The sequence below is a fragment of the Crassostrea angulata genome, chromosome 3 (assembly GCF_025612915.1).
Source record: "Crassostrea angulata isolate pt1a10 chromosome 3, ASM2561291v2, whole genome shotgun sequence".
NCBI classification, from domain to species: domain Eukaryota; kingdom Metazoa; phylum Mollusca; class Bivalvia; order Ostreida; family Ostreidae; genus Magallana; species Magallana angulata.
This window is the reverse complement of record NC_069113.1, coordinates 20,683,334-20,710,547: the sequence shown is the minus strand read 5'-3', so window position 1 is coordinate 20,710,547 and position 27,214 is coordinate 20,683,334. Positions and strand designations below refer to the sequence as shown.

Sequence of the window (27,214 nt, the reverse complement as noted above, 5' to 3'; positions counted from 1 at the left end):
GAAACAACTAATTGCATCTGTCAAGACTCTTATTAGAAAGATATTGAAAGTTTTATCAACAGAAGAGCATTGCTTGGCTACCGGTATTTCTATTCACTGCAAAGGGAGGGGTTATTGTCATTTTGTTGGTTTTTCTTTAAATCAATTAAATTTAAAAAAAAAATATCATCAAATACATACATTTGTAAATGTATTACTGTTATAGATATGTATTTACAGTGAAATTCTGACAATTTTGATTTTAATTTTTCTTTGTTAACTATTTTTTTTTTTTTTTTACAATTCTAGAATTTTTTTTTTGTATGTGTTCCAAACCTTAATTATTATTCAATTCAATTATTTGACGTCCCATTTGAAATTAGCCTAGCGGGGGTATTAGTCCCATTAGGACAGTTCTAGTTTTGTCTGGCTTGTACATAATTAAAGGAACTGTAACAGTACCTTGCACAAAACACTCATTGTTGAAAAACAAAAATACTGTTGTTAGATCTCCAAAATTTTTATTGGTATATTTTGTCTAACATGTTCATTGTACAAAACACACGTTGTGTAAAAAAAAAAAAGCACATGAACAAATTCTGCAATCACCTTGTGCACCATTTTTATGGATTAATCATCAAATTTACAAAGGTTTGTTTGGACCTTCTTTCTATGATTAAGGTATGAATACAAAACTTTTACCATTGTTGACAACATTGTTGATGGCAACATGAAATTCACAAAAGTTGAGGCATCACAAATTGTAATTATAATGATTCTATGGCAATAACAATCACATTGTTTTAATTAAGAAACAAAAAATTATCAAGAGTATACTGTATTTTTTGTTCACGTTTGATAAATGTCTGCTATATTTTATCTAATTAACTCAACAAGTCACGGTTTACCTCCTTAAAAAATAAAAGCAGCTTCAATTGCCTAAAAAAATATTCTTTGTAATTTGAATTTTTTAGCTCTTAGAATATTTGAAAAATAAGTTGTTTTTATGATTGTTCTTTAGATATAGCATTACAGGCAATTAAGCTCATTCCCTTAAACCTTAAATTTCAACAAAATCCTTGAACAGTTTCAAAAAAGTTTCGGACACATGAAATTTAGAAAATTTCAATAACAACAACCACATTGCAATGTGACATGGTATAAACGTAAAAAAATATTTTGGCAAAAATATCAAAATAAAAAAAAATCATGGATATATTATTTGTTCAAAAATTATATGTCAATACAAACAACAATAAACATGTCTAAAGGAATTCAAAATTGGATTTATCAGTTTATAATTCAGCGCAGCTGTAAAGAAATAGTTGAAACAACTTTATAGAAAAAATATTACACTATGTGGACCTAGCTGTGCATTTCTCCATTTCATTCACCAATAAAGTGATACATTCCTCTGCTAGTGTTTGTATAGACACAAAGTGGTCTATTTAAAGATTATTTAACCACCTTTTTTTTCTTTTCTCTTTTTATCGTATCATTCATAACATTGGATAAGTAACATGCATTTAGGGAATGTATACAATATTTATTAGTTTTATATGATATAAAATAGTTTGGGCATTTTACACTAGTGGTTTATAAAAATTAAGCATAAACTGTCCCATATATCATATAAAACTTATAGATATTGAATTCATTGCTTAAAATTTATATTGTTTCTATTGATTTAAGATAAAAACAGTCATTTGGTCTTTAAAATGACATCAAATTGTACAAAATTCAAACGTAACATCATGCGGATTGATACGTTTTTTGACATTATAGTCTTACTATGATGAGGGCAACATCTCTTTTACAATATAGATTTTTTTTAGCCAATCAGAAAGCGTGTTACAACCAGAATTATGAAGTTTTTAATGCTGTTCACAACATACTGGATGATCTGATATGACATTGAGTAATCTAGCAATTTTATAGCAAAAACAATGACATACCGGTATATATTTATCAAATTTTGTGTGCTACCGATCACTAAATGGTAATTCTGTACAGTAAAAGTCTGTTATTGTGAAGTCCTAGGGATCAATGGATTTACTACCTTATATCCGTTATTCCTTATATCCGTATAATGAATTCATAACAATATCTATAGCTAATTCACTATAAACATGTTTTTCCCTCACTAGACTATAATTTTTGCTAATTGATGCTTAAAATAAAAATACATTACTTTGATATCTTTAATAATCGGATTGTGAATTGAAAATTGTACATGAAAATAAATTAATTCAAACTGTTATGTTAAATGGTAGTGCAAATTCGTTATAACAATAAAATTTTGCAAAGATTTTATAAGAATTTTACCGGGGTCTTAAAAAAACTTCACAATATTTGAGAATTCGCTTTATCCGTGTTCGTACTAAACGAGTTTTACTGTAATATGTTTGTGACATCTACCTAGTACAGGTATATGAAAATATCAGAACCAAAGAGTCTAAATAACAAAATTACAACACTTTGATAAAACTATATATATGATGGTAATTACAAGATAAAACCAACAACCGACGATACATTGTTAATCAAAAAAAAAGTATCACTGCAGATATATTGGAATTTACCAGATGGATCATTAAACTAAACAATAACAACACTTGATTGAAATTCAAATTGTCTACAATTTAACAAAATACATTAATAATAATTCTTAATTTCTTTCTATCATTACTCCTAAACAATAATTAAAATATATATTATCTCATATTCATTGGACTTGTAAAACTTTTATTTTTAATTTTTGGTGTGAGGCTATATGGTATAATACCATTCACATGTATAAGATCAAGGCACCTAATTAAGCTTTCACAAAGTCCCAGATGTGCTTGTTGGTATCTTCGTAGGCATCCATCTGGACCCAGTGGGTAGCTTCCTCCACATACTTGATGGTGCAATCTTTGATGTACTTCTTGCTGAGTTCTGGTAGGTTTTTGTTCAAGGCCACATCCTTGACCCCCCAGATGATGAGTGTGGGCACCTCTATGGGAGTAAACATCCTCTTATCTAAATCGCCCCTCATTGCCGCTCTGTAGTAATTTAATGGTCCCGTAAAACCATTTCCTGGAGTTATAAACAAAATGCATGTTTTTATAATATTTTTGAAATTCACTTCATTATAAGGGTGATTTTCTACTAGCTCCTATATCTGTTAATCAAAATTTTAAATTGTATGTTCTTTGTAAGAGTTGTGATTTGAACAAGATGTCATTTGAATCTAATTTTTACATAAAGTTTAAGAAAAAGTATATTTATTATCCTTTTTTTTTTCCTTTTATTTTATCAATGGTGTTTTCTTCCTGACACTTGTATGTAAAACAATGCATGAATGTAAAAAAAAAAAAGGGGGTTGGTGGGGAACACCAAAAGAGAAAACCTCAGGTTTTTTTTTTTTAAATTTTACATCTATAATGTTAGGCCAAAAGTTGAAAGGTCAAAAGTTTAAGAACGACAGACAATCAAAGTACTGAAAGTACTGTTAGACGGTGGCGCCGTTTGAAAGTGGCATATTTAAATTGTATGTTCTTTGTAAGAGTTGTGATTTGAACAAGATGTCATTTGAATCTAATTTTTACATAAAGTTTAAGAAAAAGTATATTTATTATCTTTTTTTTTTCCTTTTATTTTATCAATGGTGTTTTCTTCCTGACACTTGTATGTTAAACAATGCATGAATGTAAAAAAAAAAAAAGGGGGTTGGTGGGGAACACCAAAAGAGAAAACCTCAGGTTTTTTTTTTTTAAATTTTACATCTATAATGTTAGGCCAAAAGTTGAAAGGTCAAAAGTTTAAGAACGACAGACAATCAAAGTACTGAAAGTACTGTTAGACGGTGGCGCCGTTTGAAAGTGGCATATTACATGTATGGTATTTATTGTTGTCAAAATCCACAGCCAGTATCTCAAACATGTACTAATACTTTACGCTTACTCGCAAAACTGGTCGTGAGTTTCCTACATGGATAATTCTGTGGAAATCGTAGTTGTGATCACAATCCACACTTTACAAATGTTGTGTCTCTTTATAGTCATCTTTTGGGGAAAACTCACAGATTTATCACAGTAGCCTTTGTAGTATAGAAGTTTATATCTATATGTTTGTATCTATATCAGTTGACATTAAAATACCGTTTTCGGTAATACATGTACTACATGTTTGTATATTGATTGCCCCACAATGACCCATTAAATATGTGGGTTGCCACCACATATTGAATGAATAAATCAAATTCAAAGAGATTTCATCAAAGTACGCCTAATTTGTATAAAGAAGGGGAATTTTGGTTTTTTCCCCTTTTGACCTTTGGGTTGACACCGCAAAGGAAAACAACTTTTGAAAAGTGTGGATTAGACTATTGTGCTTTAAAGTTATTGTAGATTTCTCAAAGTAACGAGAACAAATAAAGCTTTGGTATGATAAAAAACTTATCAGGTTTTTACTAAATATTTGGGCATACATGTAGTATGTTTATTGTCTCCTCAATTTCTTCACGGGGAAAAGGTTGCAGTTTCGTGGACCATCACATTTGCTTTTGTCCTCATAGTCATTTAATACATTTAGGTGTAAAGAAAACGGAATGGTTTACAAGAACCTGTTTGATAAAAATGGTATTGCTTTTGGAATGCACGTCATCATGAAACAGAGGAGTCAATCAATATTTTATCTTTGACTTTAGTGGATTATTTCCATTTGCTCACAACGAAAGTGAATAATAATTTGAAAAAAAAATCATACAATATATTCAGTCGCAGCAGTTTCATTAATCAACGTTTTAAAGTACATTTGTCCAATTGTACTTAGCTATCGATTTATTCAAATCATTTGAATGAATTTGGGAAAGTTACATGTATATTTTATCGCTACACATAAGTTTTTAAAAACACCAAACAATCAAAATCCAAGTTGAACGCATGTTTGCTGTGTATATACATTTCATTTTATTCTTTGCATGTATGTCCTATACAATAGATTTAGGTTTCGCAAATCCCGGCAATATTTCCGGAAAGTTACAGTTCTGTACCTCAGCAGAATACTACAGTCATCTATGATTGAAGCACATTTTTTGCCTTCATGTTTCATTATTTATCGCAAATATAGCATTGATGTATACGCTACCGCCGATGTAGCATTTCGTAGAGTGGTGACACTTTCTAACTGGTGTGTATTTCGATTGCGAGTCGCAACAAACTGACGCATTTATATAGGCCCACCTATTTGTAAATGGAAACAAATGTCGAAGAAAGCTCATAATAGAGTTGTTCTCGCGAGTTAAAAATTATTTGAGAACAAAAGGGGCTATATTTACGTACATGGGTAAATAATGTTATCTGTTAGTGAAAAAATCCCCCTCCCCCCCCCCCCAAAAAAAAACTAAAGAAAAGGCTCTCCAATAGCAGAGACGGGCCCATATGTTTTAAAGTCACAGATTGTACTTCGCTCATCAAATTGCGTTATTAAGTTTATTGTGGAAAAAATTCATCAGAAACTGTTTAGTGAACAAAATTATTATATCTTACATTACCGTTCACAATGTACCATAAATGTATCTGGAACATTGCATGAGTTGAACCGATTGTTTTTTCTCACAACAAAGCTAGTGTTTGCTGCAAATTAGAGATACACGAACTGACACACCGTGAAATCCATAAGACGTTTTACAGCATATGTCTTTAATCCCTTATTTGCAAAAATCTGCACTGAAAATCTTTGAAACATCGTAAAATGTGGTTTGTTTATACATGTATACATGTAAAATTGTAAAGTGGCGACTCGTTTTGCACGTGAATTTTACAATATGAGGTCGATCGATTAGCGTGTCTGAGAGAAAGTCAGCAGCAAGTAAAGCGTCAACATCAGTAGTAAATATTGTCTGATGAATATTGAGGTGCCTTTAATAAAATTAATGTTCCTACAGACTGAGTGGGTTACACAATTAGGTAAATCACAGGTCAGTACAAAATTAAACACATTAATATATTTGTATCGTAAATTTTAAGTTTTTTCTATGTTTAATAACACATGCACACTTGTAGAAGAAAGTGTGCCATTGATCGGTTAAAGTTCAATAAAATGTAATTTATGTAATATTCATTGTCAGTATCTGTTGTGAATTCTTTGGACTAAGCTACATAAAAATAAATATTCTTCCTTAACTAAAATTAATTCGTTGAAATGACTGAATTTATCGATGAAGCATAATTGCTGAAATATGAAATGCCAAACCTGTTTAAATAGCGTGTTTCTGACAATTGATTACATTATAAAAAAAACAAGAAGCGATTATTGTGAGATCTTTTAGCTAATTATCGCAGTGATATAGATACAGAGTTTAAGGTCACAACTGGCAGTTGGTGCATAAATTATCGATACCACGTAAGTAGACAAGGTACCGGTAACGGCTCATTTAAAATAAAACACAATTTCATAAATTATTTAAATATATGTACAAAATAATTAGCAGCTATAATGCTTAAAATATCTGATAAGATTAGAATTAGTTCTCATACTGAAATCGAAACATAAATAAAACACTGCGTGTAACACTGAATACCTAACAGAGTTATCGTTCCTTATCCGCTAGGGTCCCCGTGAGAAATACTCTTCCGGTCATGACCGTAGCAATAGACCGTGGCTATTTATAGCCACCGTCTAAAAAACAATTTTTTTTATTTAAGTCGAGCTGAATATAAAAGCATGTCACTGCTCCCTCTGTAATAGTTATATTTGTATTGATGCAACAAACCTTTTTTGGAAAATGTGTACTTGTATGCTTCAAGATCTTCTTCTGTACAATTTTTTAACGGTTTTTTGTCCATGTCTCTGAACATTGCATTCAATGAACTACAACAGTTGTGTTGTAATAGGAACTCTGGCAAATAGGGCATTTGGAAAAAGAACATGTACCTGAAAGTATGAATTATGAGAGTTAAGTCCATTCGCTCTTTCACTAACAGGGAAACTGTTCATATAAATACTGAATCAAATAGATAAATAATTCTATTACACATTTATTCCATCAAAATTCTGAATCAAAAAGATAATAATCCCAAAGCATTTACATCTTAATTCTGAGTCAAAAATCATCATTGAAGTACCAATGGTACATCGAACAATAGAAAAAGAGATAACATGGAGCCCTACCATGACATGAAAAACTGTTTATAACTGGTCATCAGCTCTTTTAACATAACAGCACCATGTGGAGCGTTTAACACAATAAGCTTCTTCACCATCTCTGGATGCTTGTTGGCAAAGTTGAAGACCACGGCACCACCCCAATCATGGCCCACCAAAACACAGTCCCTGTAACCTGCCGGGAGAGATGAAAATTTGATCAGAGCATTTTTATTACTGTAAATTCCTTTTTAAAATGCAAGGAATTATATCGTCATTAAATCAGGAGAAGCAACCCTTGTAGATTCATATATCAAATATTGTTCATCTGTAAAGTTCGCAGTGGTCACACGATGCAATTTTTCATCCGATTATCAATTGACTTGCTCAGGTAAGTTGATTGGAGTCGATTGTTGAGGTGGTCACACGAAACGATTTTCAATCAAATCTATTCACTATTCTTATTGAATGGTAAAAAGTCATTGTGATGTCATGATTCTCATCAGAGTGATAATTAAAAATTGCACACACTTTAGATTTTCAATCGGCTTTAATACTTCGCTTTCGACTTTCGATTAAGTAGTCACATGGTATGATTTTAGTCGAAAGCGAATTTGATGAGAAAATCGGATGAAAAATCGCGTGAGACTGCATTTTAACACTTGAGTATGCAAGCATTCTACATGTTCTCAATCAAGTACTTGTTGTTGCACTAAATCCCGCCCCACTTGAGATCCTCCTTACCTAGAGCAGGAATGAGCTGCTTCAGGTCCTGGCATAGCTTGTCAATTTTGTAACTGCTGACACCACTCGGTTTGTCAGAGTCTCCATAACCTCTCTGATCAATAGCAACAACCCTTTAATATTAACACAAATGCCAAGTCACATGCAGTCATGTACCATATACATTGTACCGTTCTACATTATTCAGTTGAATTCTTTGAAAACTTACCCATTGGTAAAAGTTGGACATATTTTTTAGAAAAAATTAAGTATTACATACATACACATTGTCATCATTAATTTGTGACAAAAATAAATGTATAACAATATTATATTAATAGATTGGCATAATGCTCCATCTGAGAAGACAGATGACACAATCGTATATATATTATGCATTTTAATCTGATTCTCTTCCAATATGTATTGTCCATTTATAGGTTCCTGAAAACTTTAGGTTCATCATTACTTTTGTTTACTCATATAAAATGTGTGCTTTAATGATCTTCCAAAAGAAATCTAAATTATGACAGAAAAATGAACACAGTTTCTGCCAACCTTTGACCAGAAATCCAGAATAATTAATTCTACAATCTTTGTAAATATAAACCTACTGAGAGTTACCTCTCTTTTCAGAGGATCAATGTACCTTAATTTTCCTGAACACTGATGAATGTTCTTATCAATGTATAATAATTCTAATTTAAATCCAATCATTCTAGTCCTCCCTCATGTACTGTAGTAATATTTGTCAGTATTATGAATGAACTTAGGCAGATAGCACTTTCTTACGATGTGTTACATAAGGATCGATCGAGTTTCTAATTGGTTTATAGTGACATTAAAACAGCAAGATGTAACTTATATACCTAAATTCTTTAGAGAACTCTCTAAGCTGGTACCGCCAGGAATACCAGAACTCTGGAAATCCATGAACTAGGAGCATCAAGGGTTTCCCCTCTGTACCAGCTGCCACATAGTGAAGTCTGACCTCCTATAATACAAATATAAAATGTACAGCCATAAACACATTAGATCCTACATGCCATATGCCATGCCATGCTTACTTCAAGCTCATGCAGGCAGTTTTTAACATTTTCTCCTGGTAAAAAAATATAGCAATCACTTACTTATGTCATACTTGCCAACCTCCCACACGTGAAAATCTGGTCATGACCAGATTTGGAAAGTAAAAAATCTGGTCATAGCGCGTAACGACATTCACGACATATTTACCATGCATTTCGTAGGTATATACAATAGAAATATGTGTTAAAACTTATGTGTAAACAGTGTAATACTTTATTGCAAAGAAGCATTTTAACTAACAGTTGCTGATTTTGAATTTTGTAAAGTGATCTGACACAGAAAATGGTAGGTTGTGTTCAGCTGAAAAACAATGCAAAAAGAGTTTCTGCTACATTAACCTTGCTTTTGAACTCTGTAAATGATGGCATGAAAGTTGTAAGTGACTTGGAAGACTTTTGTGTATTAAAAAGCATTCTATACATGACTTAGCGTTTTTGAATGTTTAGTCTGATCATTTTGGGCACAAAATCCAATATTCAAATGTGCGTTACATAGAACGCAAAAGCCTCGTGTTGTACTCGATTACTTTGTTTTACCTATGGGAATTCATTTTCCCAGATATGTTGGTAGGTACAAAAATATCGTTTTCTTTTTGTTGGTTTTGATTCCGCTGGCCCCGATGAAGACCTTTTCTTATTAGAAGCCATCACAATTAATGATTTAAACCTTCGCTTAGTCAAAACAACTCACGATAATAATTACACTTAATGTGTCTGTTATAGCCATCGGCATTGTTTACGCGTTACGTAAATCCAAGCTTAGCTTGAGTTCATAACTGGAAGTCAAACGCGCAACGTAATTCACGAACCAAATCCGGAAATCGGGAGATTTTCGGGTTGTTCGACAAAAATCGGGTGAAAAGCATGACCCGCCGGGTCATAAAAAATAATCGGGTGAAGGGTTGAAAAATCGGGTGTGACCCGACGAAATCGGGTCAGTTGGCAAGTATGTTATGTACCGGTAATGATTTCATGCCATTACAAAAATCATTTATTTTCTCCCCTGCTCTTAAGGCTAGATTTTTAACATTAGAATCTATAATACCTATATTCAAACTATTAGTAACCCTACCCCCAGTAAACACACCCTGGACCCTTTTTAAACCTACGGTATTAATTTTCCTAACTCCTCAGGCACAATAGGATAAATATATATGGAAGCATTAAAAATACATTTCATTATTATGCAGATCTGTACAGTAATATTCTGTCAGTACGTCAATCAAGAATGTGCATGTGTTTGTATGTAATATATATCAAATAGCATTGAATCTGTCTTTACTAATATATTTTTCTTATTTCTTTGGTAACAATTATATGAAACTTTTGCACTCAATTCAAAACTATATATACTTAGTATTCTGGCACATTATGTTAACTTAATAAAAGTGTTCATTGTGTTAAAAATTGTTAAAATCTATATACTTCAACAGTTTTACTCTGTTAATAAATAGGTCGACAGAGTAACCAATAGTTCTGATAATATAACACTGAGAATCTCTCCTTTCTAACCATGCTGGTTTATACCACTTCAAGATGACATAAACTAATTTTCTCCTCAACACTAACACTGCATGTGATTCAAGGGTTTCGTAAGTGTCACTTAAAATTCCACAACCATGCATTTACTAGCGCTTCATTTTTACAATAAATCTGAAACAATATTAGTATTTTGGATATATCCTATATATTCAAAGTTTTTTGCTTTCATTCTGAATTGAAGAAAGTTTAAAAAAAAAAACAGGGAGAGAGAATAACAATTACATCATGCAGACTTTGACTGGGGCATCCTGGTTTATGTGTAGGGAGGTTAGCTTGTTAGCATTCCTGACTGTTCATGCCTTTTGTATAATGAGTCATATTGTAGATAAATGAATTGGTTTGGCTCTACTTCTGTTGATAAAATAACCACAGGCAGACGTTTGAGAAATGATTCACTGAACAATTCCAATTGACACGCATCAACCCCACAAGCATGCACCCACGTTTATTAGGAAATGCAAACATTTTTCTGTTTGCCTCTCTAACATATATAATATGACTCTATATTACATTAAAATTTAGGGATATCTTGTTAATATGAACTGGTAGAGTTTGGAAAATTATTACCTGGTAAACAAGAGGTCAATTGGCTACATCACTCACCTGAGGAACAATAGGTATGATAAATTCAGTTTAATGAGTCGTGATATGAACTATCTGGACAATGTACAATAATTCATGTAGATCCTGTATAAATAAAATTCGCCCCCCCCCCCCCCCCCCGGATATTCTAATGTTTTTCACAACTTTGAATCTACACAACCTGAGGATGATTCAATACAAGTTTCAGCTTTCCTGGCTGATTAGTTTCTGAGAAGAAGATTTTTAAAGATATACTCTATACTCCATGATACTCTTTATTGTTAAAAAAATTATAAATACAGATAATGTATCCCGATTTCTGCCTTGATTTGTAACATTTGGAAATAAAATGGATTCAGTAATGACATTCATATTTATAGAATGTGAACAAAGTGAGCTTAGCAATAGGTACTACATTCAGTGGCAATAAGAGTTGACTTAGGACCCCTGAGGAATTGGGGGGGGGGGGGGGGATGCCACATGGGAAAAGGGAATGTTGGGACATCAAAGTAGCTAAGCAGAATTTTTTCACAAAATTTTTATACAAAATATACATGTATAAAAAATGGCTAGGCCTACTCCATGCATCAAAATTTAGTGAATCATTTTGGGGGGGGGGGGGGGGGGTATAGAAAGAAAATTCTTGTACTTTTTAATTTAATTAACTTTAAATTTATGAAATATCTTGTATTACCTTAATTAGTAGATTTTTTAAAAAGGGATATGATTACGTTAATTTGATCATGAAATATATTTAGCTACAATGGAAAAAAAAAATTGTCCATGCAAACTTATTTGTGAATGTGATAAACCAAGTTCCATTTTCTCACCCTTCATACACTCGAGGCTATATAGATAAAATCATATCTACTCTAACCATCTAAGTCTAGATATAGTCAGTAGTACATACACAACGTCTGCATACTATAAAAAAAACCTATAATTTATATAATGAGGCCAGTATTAATAAAGTTTTCCGCTTTATAATATAAAAGACTGAGTCTTGCCGCACGCAGGCCAGGTAAGCCTCATTTCTCACCTCTAGATGAATGTAGCCGTGGGTCCCGAGACTCGGGTCACTCAGACATTTCGGGGGGTGGTCAGACTTCGACTTCTTGAAAAATCCGCCTATAAGCCATTTTGGACGGAAAAACAATGAAATAAACACAAGAGTTGAGTAAATGCAGGAGAAAATGGTCACTGCGATCAATTTCACAACTTGTTTCAACGCCATCGTGATCGTCAATGTCTATCTCGCCCTGCACGATTGTTTAGCACCTATAGCCTTGTGTAAAACGCGGAACGGAAAAACGGAGTGATTTGAGCCGGGTTGAAAATTGATCTGGCCTGGGGTTCATTCATTGATCCGAAGGGGTACTTTTTTCAATGTTGATAAAAACTGAGACCAAATAGTCGTGAAATTTATACCCGATGTCATTTTCAAGCTTAAAAAAGGGTTTTCCCCCTATTTATCGGATAACATATTTATAGTCTGTCCCAAGATATTTTTGCCGCATATTTTCTTAAATTATTCAATATTTTTAAATACCTCTTGGTTCAGACGATGTTCATTCAATAGTATGAAAAAATCCCAAGATTTCCCCTTTGAAACGCCCCCTCTAGCTTAGTACACGGCTAAAAATAAAAAGTCTACGAGGTTTTTCATTGCCAAGGGATGAAGACGCCCAGATGAAAAATTGCGCGAGGTGTCCCGAGTATTTCCGAATGGAGAAAAGATGTCAACATTCCCCATTTTAAATCTCCGTAGGAAATCTGTTTTCGTTCCTGTGAATTTTTACGAGGGAAAAATGATAATGTGTGAATGAAGTTATCTTGGGAATTTCCCTTTCATCGATTTTAATTGCACTTCAGTCACAGGTATGTGTATTTTTATCAAAAATCGTTCAAATATGCAGCATAAATATCTTGGGACAGACTATAACTAGATAGGGTCATAAAAGGACACCTGCTCCAAAACTTGTACCTGCTCCAAAAACCTCTGATTAACCTCCCCGAGCATCCAAAACACGTGTCTCTATATGGGGCGTTGTTTTATTATTTTTGAGGTATTTTCAGATATTAGATAATGATTTTTGATTTTAAGAATTAGAATTTCTGATATAAAAAAATGATTTTTGATATCAGAAATTCGGATTCTTGATAACAGAAATTCGGATTCTTGATATCAGAAAAAGCGATCCATTTTCTGACATCAAAAAAATCATTTTTCTGACATCAGAAATTCAATTTTTATTATATTAGAGAATGATTTTTTGATATCAGAAATTCAAACTGATTTTTTTTATATAATTATAAGATATTTTATTAATACTTTCTTGACCCAAACTTAAATTGTTGAACTTCAGGGCCGGGTTGCTCAAAACACTGGTTAACTTTAACCACTGGTTAAATCCCATATCCAGTGGTTGACCAATAGTTAAACTCAGTTGCTCAAAAGTTAAACATTGGTTAAATTGCCTAACCAGTGGTTAATTATATATAACTTTTGGCTGAAGTTGACAATGGAGCTGGGTCACGTCTTTTAACTAGTGGTTAAACAAAGATTCTCGCTTGTTGTTGATGTCAGTTTCGGTAGACTACACAAGAATAATTGATTAAATAGATATTTTTGTCATAATTTCGACAGAACATATACAATTTATGAATGAGACATATTTTTGAATTTTAATTGTAATATATATTAGTTTTTGCATGCATATTCAAATACAATAGGGCTTCAGCAATCCGGACGTGTCAGTTTACAGACTTTTTTCTTTGGGAACATATATTTTACCTGTTATTTCGTCTCAATTCAGCTTCTGGATTAGGGCAGTCTGTTTTTACCTAAACAAATCTGTTTAACTATAAATTTTGCTCAATTTAACTGGACGGTAATGTCTTTTGATATTCTGCTTAATACAATAGAAAGATTACGCCTGTCAGTTGAGTCTCACATCTTTTTCACCCTCTAGACCCCCATGAGAAGCTCGTATAAACACTCCAACTTTCCATATGACTTTCAAATATTACCGACAGCACTGGTTAGACAGGATTAGACACGCCTTAGTTACTGCACTTGGCTTGGATATTTTTACACTGTGCACCTGTCAAGTGCAATAACTTTTTAAAATACCCTTCTACTACTTTAAAGGAAGAATGTGCTTAATAAATCAGGAAATTTTTACAAAGTTTTGAGTTATTTATATTTAAAAAAGTAATTTTATATGAAATGTCTCGCGAATTTTTTGTTAAATCAGTCAAAAACGAAGTAAAGGAAGAAAAAAAAGAAAGGAAAGCATTTCAACTAATCGGAAGTGATTTAGTGGAATACTGACGTATCTAGAAATAGAGTTTAAAAAAATAACTTATTTTCTCCCTTGTTTCACTCCTCCGAAAATAAATATTTTCTTGACTAATTTATTGAAAAACAAAAACAGAATTTTTTAGGATTGTTGCGTTCGTTACAAATCGCAATTTAATATCTATTATACATACAAATAAATGACAACACAAAATATTAGTTAATCTCAAAAAACATATTTGGGTCAGGCGGGTAGTGAAAACCAAAGACACAGCCTGTACTGCTTTGTAACGAACGTCGCATTAATCGAATACTCCCCGGTAAATCTATTTATACTGAGAGCGAAAGAGCTCGTGCATGAAAAACCCAGTATTGAAGTAAACCAGATAATCCGAATACTAACGCAAATTAACGAGGTTAAAAACGTAAAGAAATAAATGTAAATATATATAGGTATGGGCAGCGGAAAGGGCAAAAAATACAATATAGTGATTTAAATTCAACAATGCAAAATAATATCATCAATGTTCATAAATGCCAAACCAACAGTCTTCTTTGCAATATCAATATACATAAAATCAACCAAAGGTGCACGTGTCTTTATATATACAAATCAAACAAACAAAAAGTAAAACCAACATACAAAAATGCAAAACGAACAGGCATTTACAATGCCTTTTTAATCACTCAGAACAGCTGTCGAACTGCGCAGCTACAGACTTATTTTGAAGATTTAAAAATCTGAAAAAATATGAAGGGGGTTCCTTGGTGTCCTCTCTTCAACTCATTTAAGTTGTAACTTTGCCTCAAAATAGGGTATCCTATTTTTATCGGTTGGCAAGGGATCTATTTTTAGAACAAGAAAAATGTTTACATTCTTATCCTCAAATTTACAAGGTGGCCGCACATCCCCCTTAAAATAAGGACCAGTAATAAATTAGACATTGCCATAAGAGGATATCTAGCTGGGTTTTTTTTTTTAATTAACCTGCACTGACAGCTACAAATACCTTTACTTCCTCCAGCACCGATCCAAAACCTATGGCTCACATTCAGCATCCAAGCCTGTCAATTGTATATGCATCATAATGTAAGTTAGGGCCAGTAATACAAGTAACTCAATTAGGTATGGTCATAAAAGGGCACCTGCTCTAAAAGACATAACCTACTCTAGCATCTAAAACCTATTAACTTAGATACAGGACTTGTTCCAGAAACGCTAACCGGTCCAGACGCTGAGAGTAAAGCATATATAAGCTCTCGATCCCGAATTCTTAGAGGTGAATTTAAAAATGATTAATGTGTTTCAAATTTGAATTAAAATATTTTGTCTGGCATGTACCTTGTACAATTTACACACATTATTGTACATGAAAAAAGAAAAATGTTTAAGATTCGATATTTTAATGGAAATATTTTGTCTAGCATGCACATACATTGTACAAACATATAATTATAGTCGTGTAAAAAAAAGTACATGAACATATTCCACACATGCAATCATCATGGGGGCTATTGTTTATGGATTAATCGTCAAATTTACACAGGTATGTTAAAAATTGGGACGTTCTTCATGGAATAAGAAAAGAATCAAAAAATTAACAATGCAAAAACCGCTGTTGATGGACTGTACATATGCAATCGGCAAAAGTTAAGACACCCAAATCGCAATGATCTTGGTTTTAGTAACAAACAGTCATGTTAAAAAGTAAAGAAAATAGCTACAGCTCCATCTTATCAACAATCAATACCAACCCGTGGTAAGACTCAAATATTGTGTGTGTATTTTGGAAACAGAAAACTTCTTATGATATCCTTTTTTTAAGTGTATCGAATTTTTCTCCGACTCATGCAAAATGGCCGGGATTTGTTTCATTTGTACTAAAAAATCATTAATCAACATTTTCTCACATATGTAACTCAGACTGAAACTATAAAAAAAAAAAACACTCTGGTACTGGTGAGTGTTGTGGCCCATGGCCATGGGATGTAAAAAAAAGATTAAAAACTTGAAATTTGAGGATGTATAAAGAGATACAGTTTATGATATATCAAATATGATTTAATATTAATTATGATAATATAAGAATATATATAAAATATGTAATCTGTATCTAGTAGGTTGTGGGCGAATTAGATGTAGGACGAATTGTCTGCTTAACTTTTTAAAAAACAAAGATGGCCGCCATGAGTGGGTCTAGCAAGAACGATGCTTTGTATATTTCACTTCTGGGCTTAGCAGAGAATTTTAGAGTGTCTAATCCACCTAATATAAGACTCTGCATCCACTGCCTGCAGTCAATCTTCAACATTAATCCGCCACCACTCATCGTTTCCCGAACACACCTGCAATTAGGAAATATTCTTTTGGCGCACACTAAAAACAAAGAATTGGCCACCAGACATTTGGAGCAAGCAGTGAGTTAGATTATCTTAGATATGTATTGTAAACTTTTCAATTGTTAAAATTGGACCAGATTTTTGTCCTTTTAATTTGAATTAATTGTTTGAAGTTAGGGGACCGATAAACACATAGATTGAACTTCTGACACTGAACTTGGTTCAAAACTGAATGTTTTCAGCTGTTCATTGCAAACACTGTCTTGTTCCATCTTTGTATGAAATTGTTCAGTAATAAAACTGATTGAGAGAATTTTTTCAACTTGCTAGAAACATGCAGTCTCATATAAATTCTGGCAAGTAACGTTAACTTATCGATCAGCTTGCAATTAGTGATATGTGTTTCTTAGCTTACAGTGTGTTATACCCGTTTGTTTAATTTTGCTTCGGTGTCAAATTTGAATGCAATACTCTTGGAACAAAAATATTTTAATCAGTAAGTGGGAAATCCGGAATCATGAAGGTGATCTTTGTTTTTTGTATTTCAGGAAACATTACAATGCACCATAGATTTTTGAAAAGTTAATATTAAACGCAACATTTCATTAAATCTGAACTTTTCTTCTATTTCAGTGGACAATATCAATTGGAGTATCCTTTCTTTAGGAAAATACACACCAGAAAATGGATAATAATGTCTAAAGTGGTAGATTACACCTGTCTGAACATACCTTGTGTACATGTGACCAGTACATCAAATATCTCGATCTTTTCTGATTATTACCACCACTTCTCACTTGTGGGGAGTGGAGTAGACAAAAACACTGCTATCCATGTTCCTAAATTAAGTAATACAGAGTAAATGATTGTATCTGTTTTAGTACTAATAAATGTAAACTTTACTGAAGGCTTTATGAGATTTTTACACAAACTGGAAAATAAAAAATCCAGAAATACTAGCATTGTTACAAAGAAAAATGGGTTTTTTTTATCCAAAGTATTGGTAGTTAGCATGCCTTAATGAAATTCAGTTGCCCCCTTCAGAAGAGGTGGACTCAGTGAGGTTTGAATCAGCGAGTGAACTGGCCACTGTGTATGAAAAAGATGTAAGTGTCATTATGTATGATATCTATCTGAAAATTGCATATAAATATCAGTACATTTATATTTTCAAAAAATGTTAGAAATACCGTACTTAAAACAAGTTTTTAATTTTTATCAGTTAAGTATGTTATTAAGCTAATTAAAAACATTTGTTATGTTAAAGTAAACTTCTGAATCAATATGTACATAATTATGGAGTATATATAAGAATGTGATATATAATGAAATATGCTACACATTTTCAGAAAGCTTAAAGCATTGAAATGGCTATTAAGTTTTAAAATCATGATCAAAATTTTTTTTTTCAATTTATCATTGCTGTAATTTTAATTCAGTTCCGCTTTGAAGAAGCAAAACCAGTCCTGCAGAAAGCAATAGAAGTTTCTCAACAATCAGCATACTGGCATTGCAGGCTCATCTTCCAACTAGCAGTAAGAAATAGGCCCTATATACACAAGTATATAAAGTGATCGACCAGAAACATATCCCATAAAAGACAAATAAACTGACCTTGTGCTTTTCAGTGGATGTTTATTTTATTTGTAATATAACCAAATATTATGGATGATAGATATTTACATAGTTTTAAAGTGTAAAGTATAGAACCAGTTTTATAGACTTGATTAATGGTGCATTACATTAAATCACTAATAATTAAGGATATTTGTGGGGTTTGTTTTTTTTTTCTCAGCAAATCTATGCAATCCAAAGAGATCACACCTCAGCATGTCATTACCTTCAGGTGGGGGCGGATTTTGCTGGATCGGCTCATTCCGAGTACACAAGGCTACTCTTCATCCTGAGCAAGGGAATGGTGGGTAACAAGGAGTCTACGATATAACATATATTATTTGCCTAAAATATTAAAAAAATAACAGACTTTATTTTGTCTAACTCAGCAAATTTAGTAAGAAATTTCTTTTGAACTGACTATTTCTAAAAGGGAGATGTATTTTTTTTTAGAACATCTATCTCAATCTCACAGAAAATTAAAAATTTGGACACGCACCTTGAGGTCTATTTATTAATAAGTGACTTGTTTCTATATACAGTTGCTGCTAATAGCGAAGAAAACCACTGAAGTCCATGAAACACTGAGTGCGGCCGGCCAGTTGATAGAGACCTATAATGGCACACCCCTACAGAAGGATTCCCTCAAAGTCTTTTTCTTTGTTCTACAAGTCTGCCATTACCTTATGGCTGGTCAGGTTTGTATATTATCAAACAAGATATTTTAGAATTACAATGATTATTCAATGATTATTTTTTTTTTGTAAATTCTCCAAAAGCCCATTGTTTTTTTTTATCAAAACAAACATTAAAAAATAAGCTCTTTCAGCTATAGTCTCTTGACATTTAAGGGTCCTATACAATTATTCACAATGTGGACTGAATTTGATGCATACATTAACACATTGAAGATTCATTACCTCAGGTTAAAACAGTAAAGCCAGTCCTTAAGAATCTACAGCAGATCATTCAGACTATCACACAGCTTCATACTGATGAAGGTAAGTGTTAAAGACAACATGAAAGACTTGTTCTTTATGGTGAATATTCAGTCCTTTATTGAGAACAGAAATCTGTTTGTGTATAGGTCCATGATTAGACACCCATGGTTTGTCTAAAAACAGTTGTGGCTCTAAATTTTACATGTACCGTATATTTTCATGCATATGTTCCTCAGAGAGTTAACAAGGATGCGTGACTCTTTTTACAAAGAAAAATGAACATAAATGTTTCTGTATTTCAGAACCTGTCCCAGCAAATGAACTGGATTTGTTTCAGTGGCTGCCCATTGAGCATATGTGCATTTTAGTGTATCTGGTATGAAAAATCATGTTACAATTCAATCTATCAAGTAATGCTAAAGATCAATTTTATGTCGGGATGAAAAAAAATACAAATCTTTTTTATTTTAAACAGTTTTTTTTATGTTGACACTAAGTCATGACAAAAGGAAGTGAATTTTAGGAAAGAAAACAAACTTTTGATTTCTTTGACAGGTTACCGTGATGCACTCAATGCAGGCAGGACACATGGACAAAGCTCAGAAATACACAGACAAAGCCCTCATGCAGATAGAGAAGTTAAAAAGTAAGCCAGCTCTTTTTTTTTAACAACCTAAATGTTTGCAAGGATTTGTGAAGAATTTTGCTGGAGACTCCACAAAACATTGCTATATCTGAGATTTCACTATATCCTTGTTTGTACCAAACAAGTTTTACTGTATTTGCAAGATTTGTTGACAAGACTTTGTGTTGAACATTTGTTTAGTTCTGTGACTAGTTTGCTTGTATTTCTAGTAAGATATTGTTTTTAAAATCCATGGGTGTATTCGTTTGGTCGATTGGAGTGAAGGCTGCAAGAGTAATCCTTATTTGCTCGTTTGCAGTATGGAGATCTCCGGTAGATCTCTGGTAGATCTCCATTGTCTACTTTCCAAATAGAATGTAGACAATGGAGATCTGCTGGAGATATTCAGGTCCAATTCTGGAGGTAGCAAACGAATATACACCTAATGAAATAAAAGGACAAGTAAGTCCACACCAACATATTTTCTCATTCATCAGACATCAAAAGAAAAATAGTACGAGCGGGCAAGCGATTAAATAATAAAATTAATTTTTCTCGTACTGGTAGGCAAAATTGTTAGGTCGTAAATGAATAAATTTGTGCAGATGGTTATATTGTTTCTACTTGTTTCTGATTTATAAATTAAAACTATTTAAAATATGAAAAATGGAGCGGAAATAGAACAGAAAACAGCTCAGAATTTCCTGGATGCGGGAAATTGATAATAATATTATTTGTATAGTTTTATTTAAATACAAGTGCTCCGGGTCCAATGAGCAAGAAATTATATTTGTGTGGCCTGAATGATAATAGTATATTAGGTTGTAGTATGTTAGATGGAAAAGTTGAAGAAAACTCAAGTTCAACAATTATAAAGGTGTACAGAATTTAACAGAGCAGTTCTACTAAATACACATGTATTAAAAAATGTAACGATACATGTACTGACATGTGTATTAGTATTGACACAAGTACTGACACTGATGCACATACTGATTTTGATGTTGATTTTCATACTGATATTGTGATTTTGATATGTATACTTGTACTGAATCACTGACCAATGTTGATAAACTGCTACATACGTACATTCAGCAGATTGTCCTTCTTTCAGTGCTGGACTCCCACCCTCTCCTGTCAGCCTTCCAACTCATGTTGCTGGAACACATCATCATGTGTCGACTGATCATGGGCAACAAAACACTGGCCATTCAGGAGGTACGAACAAAGACTCAAAATATCAACTTGTTACTATACTAATACAATGTACATGTAAAATAATAGTATAAAACATGTCTGTGAGTGTATTTCTAGTTGTTAGCATTTCTGTAAATTTTTCAAAAACGAAAATGTTACAAAATCTTTTAAAATTTTAAAAATGAACAGACAATGTGATAACTGCTTCATTTACAAGTATTTGTAAACAGAACTTATTTTATATTTATATATGTACATATACTGATCACATGTAAAACATACAACCGTCATTTCATCATGCAATGTACTTTCTGACTTCTACTTGACTGAACGTGTATTTAATTACTGTAGATTCCTAATTAAACACGAGGAATTAATATCCACGTAAAATCGCAAGGAGCACCCCTCGCGAATTTCAAAATCTCGCCATTATTTTTTGAGAGTTGAGAACTATGAGAAATTAGGATAAAAGTTCCGCATTCGCGATTTTGATACAAAACAGCGGAATCGTGGAATTAAGTACTCGCATAATTTAAGGAATTTACAGTATGATTCACAAGATTAAGGGGATTTTTTGTGATCATGAAGAAGTATTTGGTGACCGTAAGACAAAAAAAATTTAATTTAGTTAATTGTTCAATGTGGTGTGGCAAGCATTTCTTTTATTTCAAGATTTTAAAGGGGGAATAACTCAGATTGACTTGTTTTACTTGAAATAAAATCATTGAGTTATACCCCCCTTTCAGATGGCAGTAAATTATGTAATTCAATTCTAGCTTTATTTGTTGTAGATTTTCCAAGCTTGTTCAGTTTGCCAACAGCAACCACGACTTTTCACTACTCATGGGGCACAAATTCATACACTATTAGTAAGTAAATAAAAGAATTATATTGATCCTAAAAAAAGTGACTTTGTCATACGCATTTGGCGTATACTTTAACCATTTGAAATGAGTCCTTGAACAAAAGTTTTATAAATTTTTTTGCGTCATATGTTCACGAACTTTGTGACGTCCTGTTTTCCATGGATTCTCTTTTAGCAAAATATTAATAAGAATATTTTGAAGGTGTTTGTGGTCAAAGAGTTTATGTATGTTCATTCATGTTTAATAATTTTTCCAAGTTCGAAAGATTTTTGTTGTTGCAGTTTTACAATCAAGGGAAGGACTTAAATTATATTATCTCTTCATAACTCTAAAGTTCCATACCTCTTGTAATACATGTACACATGTACATGTTGAGAGAATTGATCCTAGATTTTAGAGTTTCCATTGATATCATCTTTGGATCATCCTTAATAATTTCCATACCTCTTCCTTACTGCATGTTAAAGTTTATTTGGGATTTGAGAGCTAATTTCAATTTGCCATTACATGTACTTGATATATGTGGTTATCGTTTTTCCAGGGGCTATATGCAATGTCAATGAATTGTATGGAGGCAGCAGAACTGCAATTTATTACAGCGATTAAGGTAAGTTAGGCAATCAGGGGTACCAGAAAGGTTATTTATGGGTTTACATGATACAGAATCAATTTTTTTAGAAGTAAAGTGACTAACATACTTTTGCTTATACATGAATATTCAAACAATATTCTAAGCCCTTTTTCATGAAAGATTTTTTTTTTAAAAATATGGTTTCAGAGATGGCTCAACCTTACTGTTATCCTCATTTCATTATGTTTACGCTAAAATTAATGAAATATCAATATCATTGATTGAAATTTATTTCTATATTAGAAGTATATTTTTATTTTAAAATTTCAAATGAAATTGCCCGTTTGATTTATTACTATTAAATGTCGAATGAATATTACATCATATAAATCTTGACGTTCCATCTGAAATAATGAGTAGCAGGTGTTACGTCAAAATGAAAATCTAAGTTACCTCCCTTTAACCATAAACATTTTTATTTAACATAGCAGAGTGATATACGTTTATAGGATATCGTGATATAAATAAATCAGCAGAACAATCATAGTTAATCATGCTTGAAACATTGGGGAATGTTAATATATACCACTTATACATGTATTGCATATTTTAAATTTTTTTTGGGAGCAATAGCATTTATCAAGTAATGAATGCATTTGACTGTTGTAAGGAATATAGAGCAAGAGTGTTGTAGGTATTCAAATATATGGTAGTTCTTGACATCATCCTGTGATTTGCATATGACCTGACTTGCTTTCTTTCTTGACTAGCATTATGCATAAGTTCAATGAATAATCCTTCTTTAACAGAGTTCACAGGGCACAGAACTGGAAATGTTTGTGAACCTGAACTTGGCCATCGTGTATCTCCGGACAAACCGTTTCCCAGAGTTCATGACTATTATGGATAAAGTGGATCCAGAGAAATGTCAATCATGGTAATCCTATGTGACTTACGTTGAAACTCCATTTTGTAATGGCATTTCCCTCAAACAGAAAACTCTTCATAGATATTAAAACACAAACTAGTTACATAGCCAGGATGTGAAGCACTATAAAATGTAGCTTTGTGAATTCAAAACTTTATGCAAAATTCATGTACAAATGGCGCATTTAAAGTTTTTAACATTTAAAAAAAATGTGTATATACCGGCGGTAGATGCAAATAAATAAAAAAAATATGGGTATATGGATGCAAACATCAAATAAAGTAAGCAGCTAATGAACAATATATAGGAAAGATTAAGAACTGCATTACATTCACCATTTTACTCTGAATCTCCATCGTAATACATGTATTTACTTATCTTTCAGCCCTCAAAGTTTACAAGCGTCTGCATTTTATGTCAGAGGTTTACAGACATTTTTCCAGGCTCGATACAATGAAGCTAAGTAAGTGTATCTTGAGACATGTTTCAATTATTTTACTTCTTGGTTTGTGTACAGCAAAAAACAAACTACATCTAATTTATGGGGATTTTTTTCATATCTATAAATTACTTTGAATTTGTACCCTGAAAATATTTTTTTTATTTATTTCAAATTCAAGCCAGAAATAATCAATTTCAAAGGGAACAATCTACAAACTTTGTGTAATCATAAATGTATATGATATAATTATCAGTACCGGTATCTAAAAGGTGAATTGTACAAGAGAACACATGTATGGATATATTTTAGGAGATACCTTAGGGAAACATTAAAGATGGCTAACTCAGAGGACCTAAACAGATTGACATCTTGTTCTCTAGTGCTCCTTGGACATATCTTTTTATCCCTGGGAAACAATGCAGTGAGTACTAACAGAGTAAATCAATGCATTATTGTGCACTTTTGTAAACCAAGCATTAAAATCAACACTTGCAAGATAGCAGTGAAATTCTTGGCCAAAACTATGTAGAATCTGAATTTTTATCATCACAAAACATTTATTTTAAGATGACTGTACATGATGTTAATAACTTTATGCTCAAAAAATGAATTGTTGCATAAAACTTCTATACATGTACTGGCCATTTATCTAAGAGAAAGAAAATTGTGAGCGGAGGTTTAAAAAATGACACCATTCTTTGTTTACAGTTTGTATCTCTCATTCTGTACTAAATACATGTACATGTACCCTATATAGATAATGTATCTATTTGCTTTTATGTACAATTACAGGAGGCATTGAATATGGTCACGCCTGCTATGCAGTTGGCAGGAAAAATATCAGATGTCCATGTTCAATTGTGGGCATCTTCTCTCCTTAAAGGTAAAGTACTATTTTATGGGGTTTACATTTATTAATTCTATAGTACCCGAATCTCAATTTCGATTTTTTCATTGAAAGAAAAACCTCAGTTTAAACTTAAAATTTTCAGGCACCTGCAAAGTGCTTTTCTGAAAAGAGTAATTGATAACGAATATTTCTATGTGAGAACAACAATTAATCTTCAATGTCAATAGTGTACATGTAATGGTACAGTTGAACTTCGGTATCTTGAACACCGATATCTTGAATACAATAGATATGTTGCAGTGATTCTAAGTCCCAAAAACTTAAACTGTAAGTATTTTACCTTTGACATCTCGAATACTTGGATATCTCGGAGTTTTTAACCAGTCCCATCTAGTTCAAGATAACGAGGCTTGACTGTATATGAAATGAGTTTTTGTCCTGTAGATCTGTATGGCCTGTGTGGTGACACAGCCAATGAGCAGGAAGGCTACAGGATGCACAACACGTTCACACAGTCCCTGCTGAAAGATCTCCTGCAGTCCTCACAGCTTCCAGAACACGGACTCATTCATGTAAGTCTGAACATGGACTCATACTTGTTCATTGAAACATTGACTCAAACTTGTAAGTCTGAACATTGACTCATACATGTAAGTCTGAACATTGACTTGTACTTGAAAATCAAAACATGGACTCGTATTAGTTTGAGTCCATGTTTTGACTTGCAAGGTTATACATGGTTTCATACTTGTTAATTAAAGTATGGAATCAAACTTGTAAGTGTAAACACAGACTCATACTTGTTAGTCAAAACATGGACTCATACTTGTAAGCTAAAATATAGACTCGTACATGTGAGTCTTAACATGTAAGTCAACACATGAACTTGTACATGTAAGTCAAAACATCTTCTCATACATGTAAGCCAACACATGGACTTGTAAGTCAAACATGGACTATACATGTAAGCCAACACATTGACTTGTAAGTCAAAACATGGACTATACATGTAAGTCAAAACAAGGACTTGCACATGTAAGTCTACACACACTCGTACATGTATTTCAATATTTCGACTTGTACTTTGGAGTCTAACCATGGACTCATTCTTAGTAAGGTCACACTGTCAAAATTGGTATCCATGCACAACTGTGGATGCCCTAGTTGTTTTTCTGTTGATTATTTTGGTCAAAAGTTCTTGAATATTTTATGAATTTTCGCACCCTTCTCTTACAGTGGACTGAGGGACCTTGTCCGTTTCACTTGAACACCACACCACCTGCGAACAATGTGATGTGAACATCTAAACACGAATTCTTAACTATGAACAACTGCATCATCCAAAACCAAGGACTTGTCTAGCTTATACTTAAACTCGTTTGACCAACTTAATCACTTTCCTGGTTGTCTTGAATAATTTATTCCTTATGCTGATTGGCTTCTTCACACTTTCTTGGAGGAAACCTCACCAAAAATTAGCCTGTTTTTATGAAATTAGTCTGAATGAAATCAAAAACAATTCAGTTACTGATAATGTGGCCCATGGTCAGCAAATGTATGCTATGAAGAGCAATGGAACAACCAACGATAGTTTTTGTTGCATCATTCTCATGAATTATTAGTTTTCTTTGATTTCCAAAACATTTCTGTTTTAAGCAATTAAATGATATAGAGTTTATGGTATGTGAAAATTGCAGTTGTTTTATGAATCCTCGTGTAATTTTATCGTTATACTCTTTGGAATGATAAATCAAGCTTCAATTGCTAACACTTTATAAACTGTTATTTAGAAAGTGTTGTGTATCTAATTTATCAGTATATCATGTACGTATGTTGTAATGTTATGTGTTATAGTTGTATTTTATGTAAGAACAAACCATTTCCATTTTATAAAGCTCATTCAGTTATAATTGTTCTTTGAATATTCATGATATCTTGATTGTATACAGAACGTTTCAAGTGTTCAGAAGCAAAATGGCACTCGTCTGGTATTTTGATAAATTACAAGAACAACTTTTCTGTTTATGAAGTTAATTTTTACAGCAAAACTCGAGAGTACGGTTTATACACAAGTGTAGATTTATAGAAATTTACCTGGCCATCACAACAATATGTCACAAATTTTCTTGAATAATATTTAAAATTCCCATTAAATAGTTGGAATTTTTTTTCTGCAACAACATTTCTGTCCTTCATTTTTATTTCGGATTGAGCGAGTCCTGTTTGATGGGCTTTAATATATACACGTGTGTTATTGTCAAACTGATGTTTGCAATATTGATAGAGGAAAGATGTAAAAAAAAAATTAAAAAAAAATAACTGTCAGATTTCTTGAGGGTAAATTTACTTATGAATGTATTGAAAAGGTTGTCCAGTGTATGTGGGGCCATGTTTATTTCATAGAGTGGTGCATTCAAAATATGAATGCTTTCTTTGATTGTTCATGTGGGTAGTAAGGTAGCTCACGTATTGAGAAAATGAATGAAGCGGGTTATTT

At 32.6% G+C, this 27,214-nt stretch overlaps 2 protein-coding genes across 2 annotated transcripts; one reads left to right on the top strand and one right to left on the bottom strand.

The window, feature by feature from the left end:
* Window positions 1–530: 530 nt before the first annotated feature.
* On the bottom strand, window positions 531–12,312 carry LOC128177241 (epoxide hydrolase 4-like). Its single transcript, XM_052843878.1, has 6 exons — window positions 12,082–12,312; window positions 8,700–8,824; window positions 7,852–7,964; window positions 7,135–7,303; window positions 6,737–6,897; window positions 531–3,057 (listed from the first exon to the last, which is right to left on the bottom strand). Exons 1-6 carry the CDS (start codon window positions 12,274–12,276, stop codon window positions 2,795–2,797), a joined length of 1,026 nt encoding a protein of 341 aa, XP_052699838.1. The 5' UTR covers window positions 12,277–12,312; the 3' UTR covers window positions 531–2,794.
* A 4,178-nt stretch (window positions 12,313–16,490) lies between these two features.
* Window positions 16,491–26,732, top strand: LOC128178402 (MAU2 chromatid cohesion factor homolog). Its single transcript, XM_052845544.1, has 18 exons — window positions 16,491–16,761; window positions 17,317–17,334; window positions 17,715–17,789; window positions 18,123–18,218; window positions 18,479–18,601; window positions 18,840–18,995; window positions 19,223–19,298; window positions 19,541–19,614; window positions 19,794–19,884; window positions 20,978–21,081; window positions 21,852–21,929; window positions 22,468–22,533; window positions 23,307–23,434; window positions 23,811–23,888; window positions 24,177–24,288; window positions 24,660–24,750; window positions 25,162–25,289; window positions 25,954–26,732. Exons 1-18 carry the CDS (start codon window positions 16,522–16,524, stop codon window positions 26,014–26,016), a joined length of 1,797 nt encoding a protein of 598 aa, XP_052701504.1. The 5' UTR covers window positions 16,491–16,521; the 3' UTR covers window positions 26,017–26,732.
* Window positions 26,733–27,214: the final 482 nt, after the last annotated feature.

Excerpts from the sequence above, each read along its gene's own strand:
- LOC128177241 (XM_052843878.1), bottom strand. The coding sequence starts at position 12,276 with ATGGCGTTGAAACAAGTTGTGAAATTGATCGCAGTGACCATTTTCTCC. Across the intron at positions 7,965-8,699 it reads GAGTTCTCTAAAGAATTTAG|GGTTGTTGCTATTGATCAGA; the intron begins GTATATAAGTTA and ends TTAATATTAAAG. Across the intron at positions 7,304-7,851 it reads GCAGCTCATTCCTGCTCTAG|GTTACAGGGACTGTGTTTTG; the intron begins GTAAGGAGGATC and ends CTCTCCCGGCAG.
- LOC128178402 (XM_052845544.1), top strand. The coding sequence starts at position 16,522 with ATGGCCGCCATGAGTGGGTCTAGCAAGAACGATGCTTTGTATATTTCA. Across the intron at positions 19,615-19,793 it reads TGTGCATTTTAGTGTATCTG|GTTACCGTGATGCACTCAAT; the intron begins GTATGAAAAATC and ends TTTCTTTGACAG. Across the intron at positions 24,289-24,659 it reads TATCCCTGGGAAACAATGCA|GAGGCATTGAATATGGTCAC; the intron begins GTGAGTACTAAC and ends GTACAATTACAG.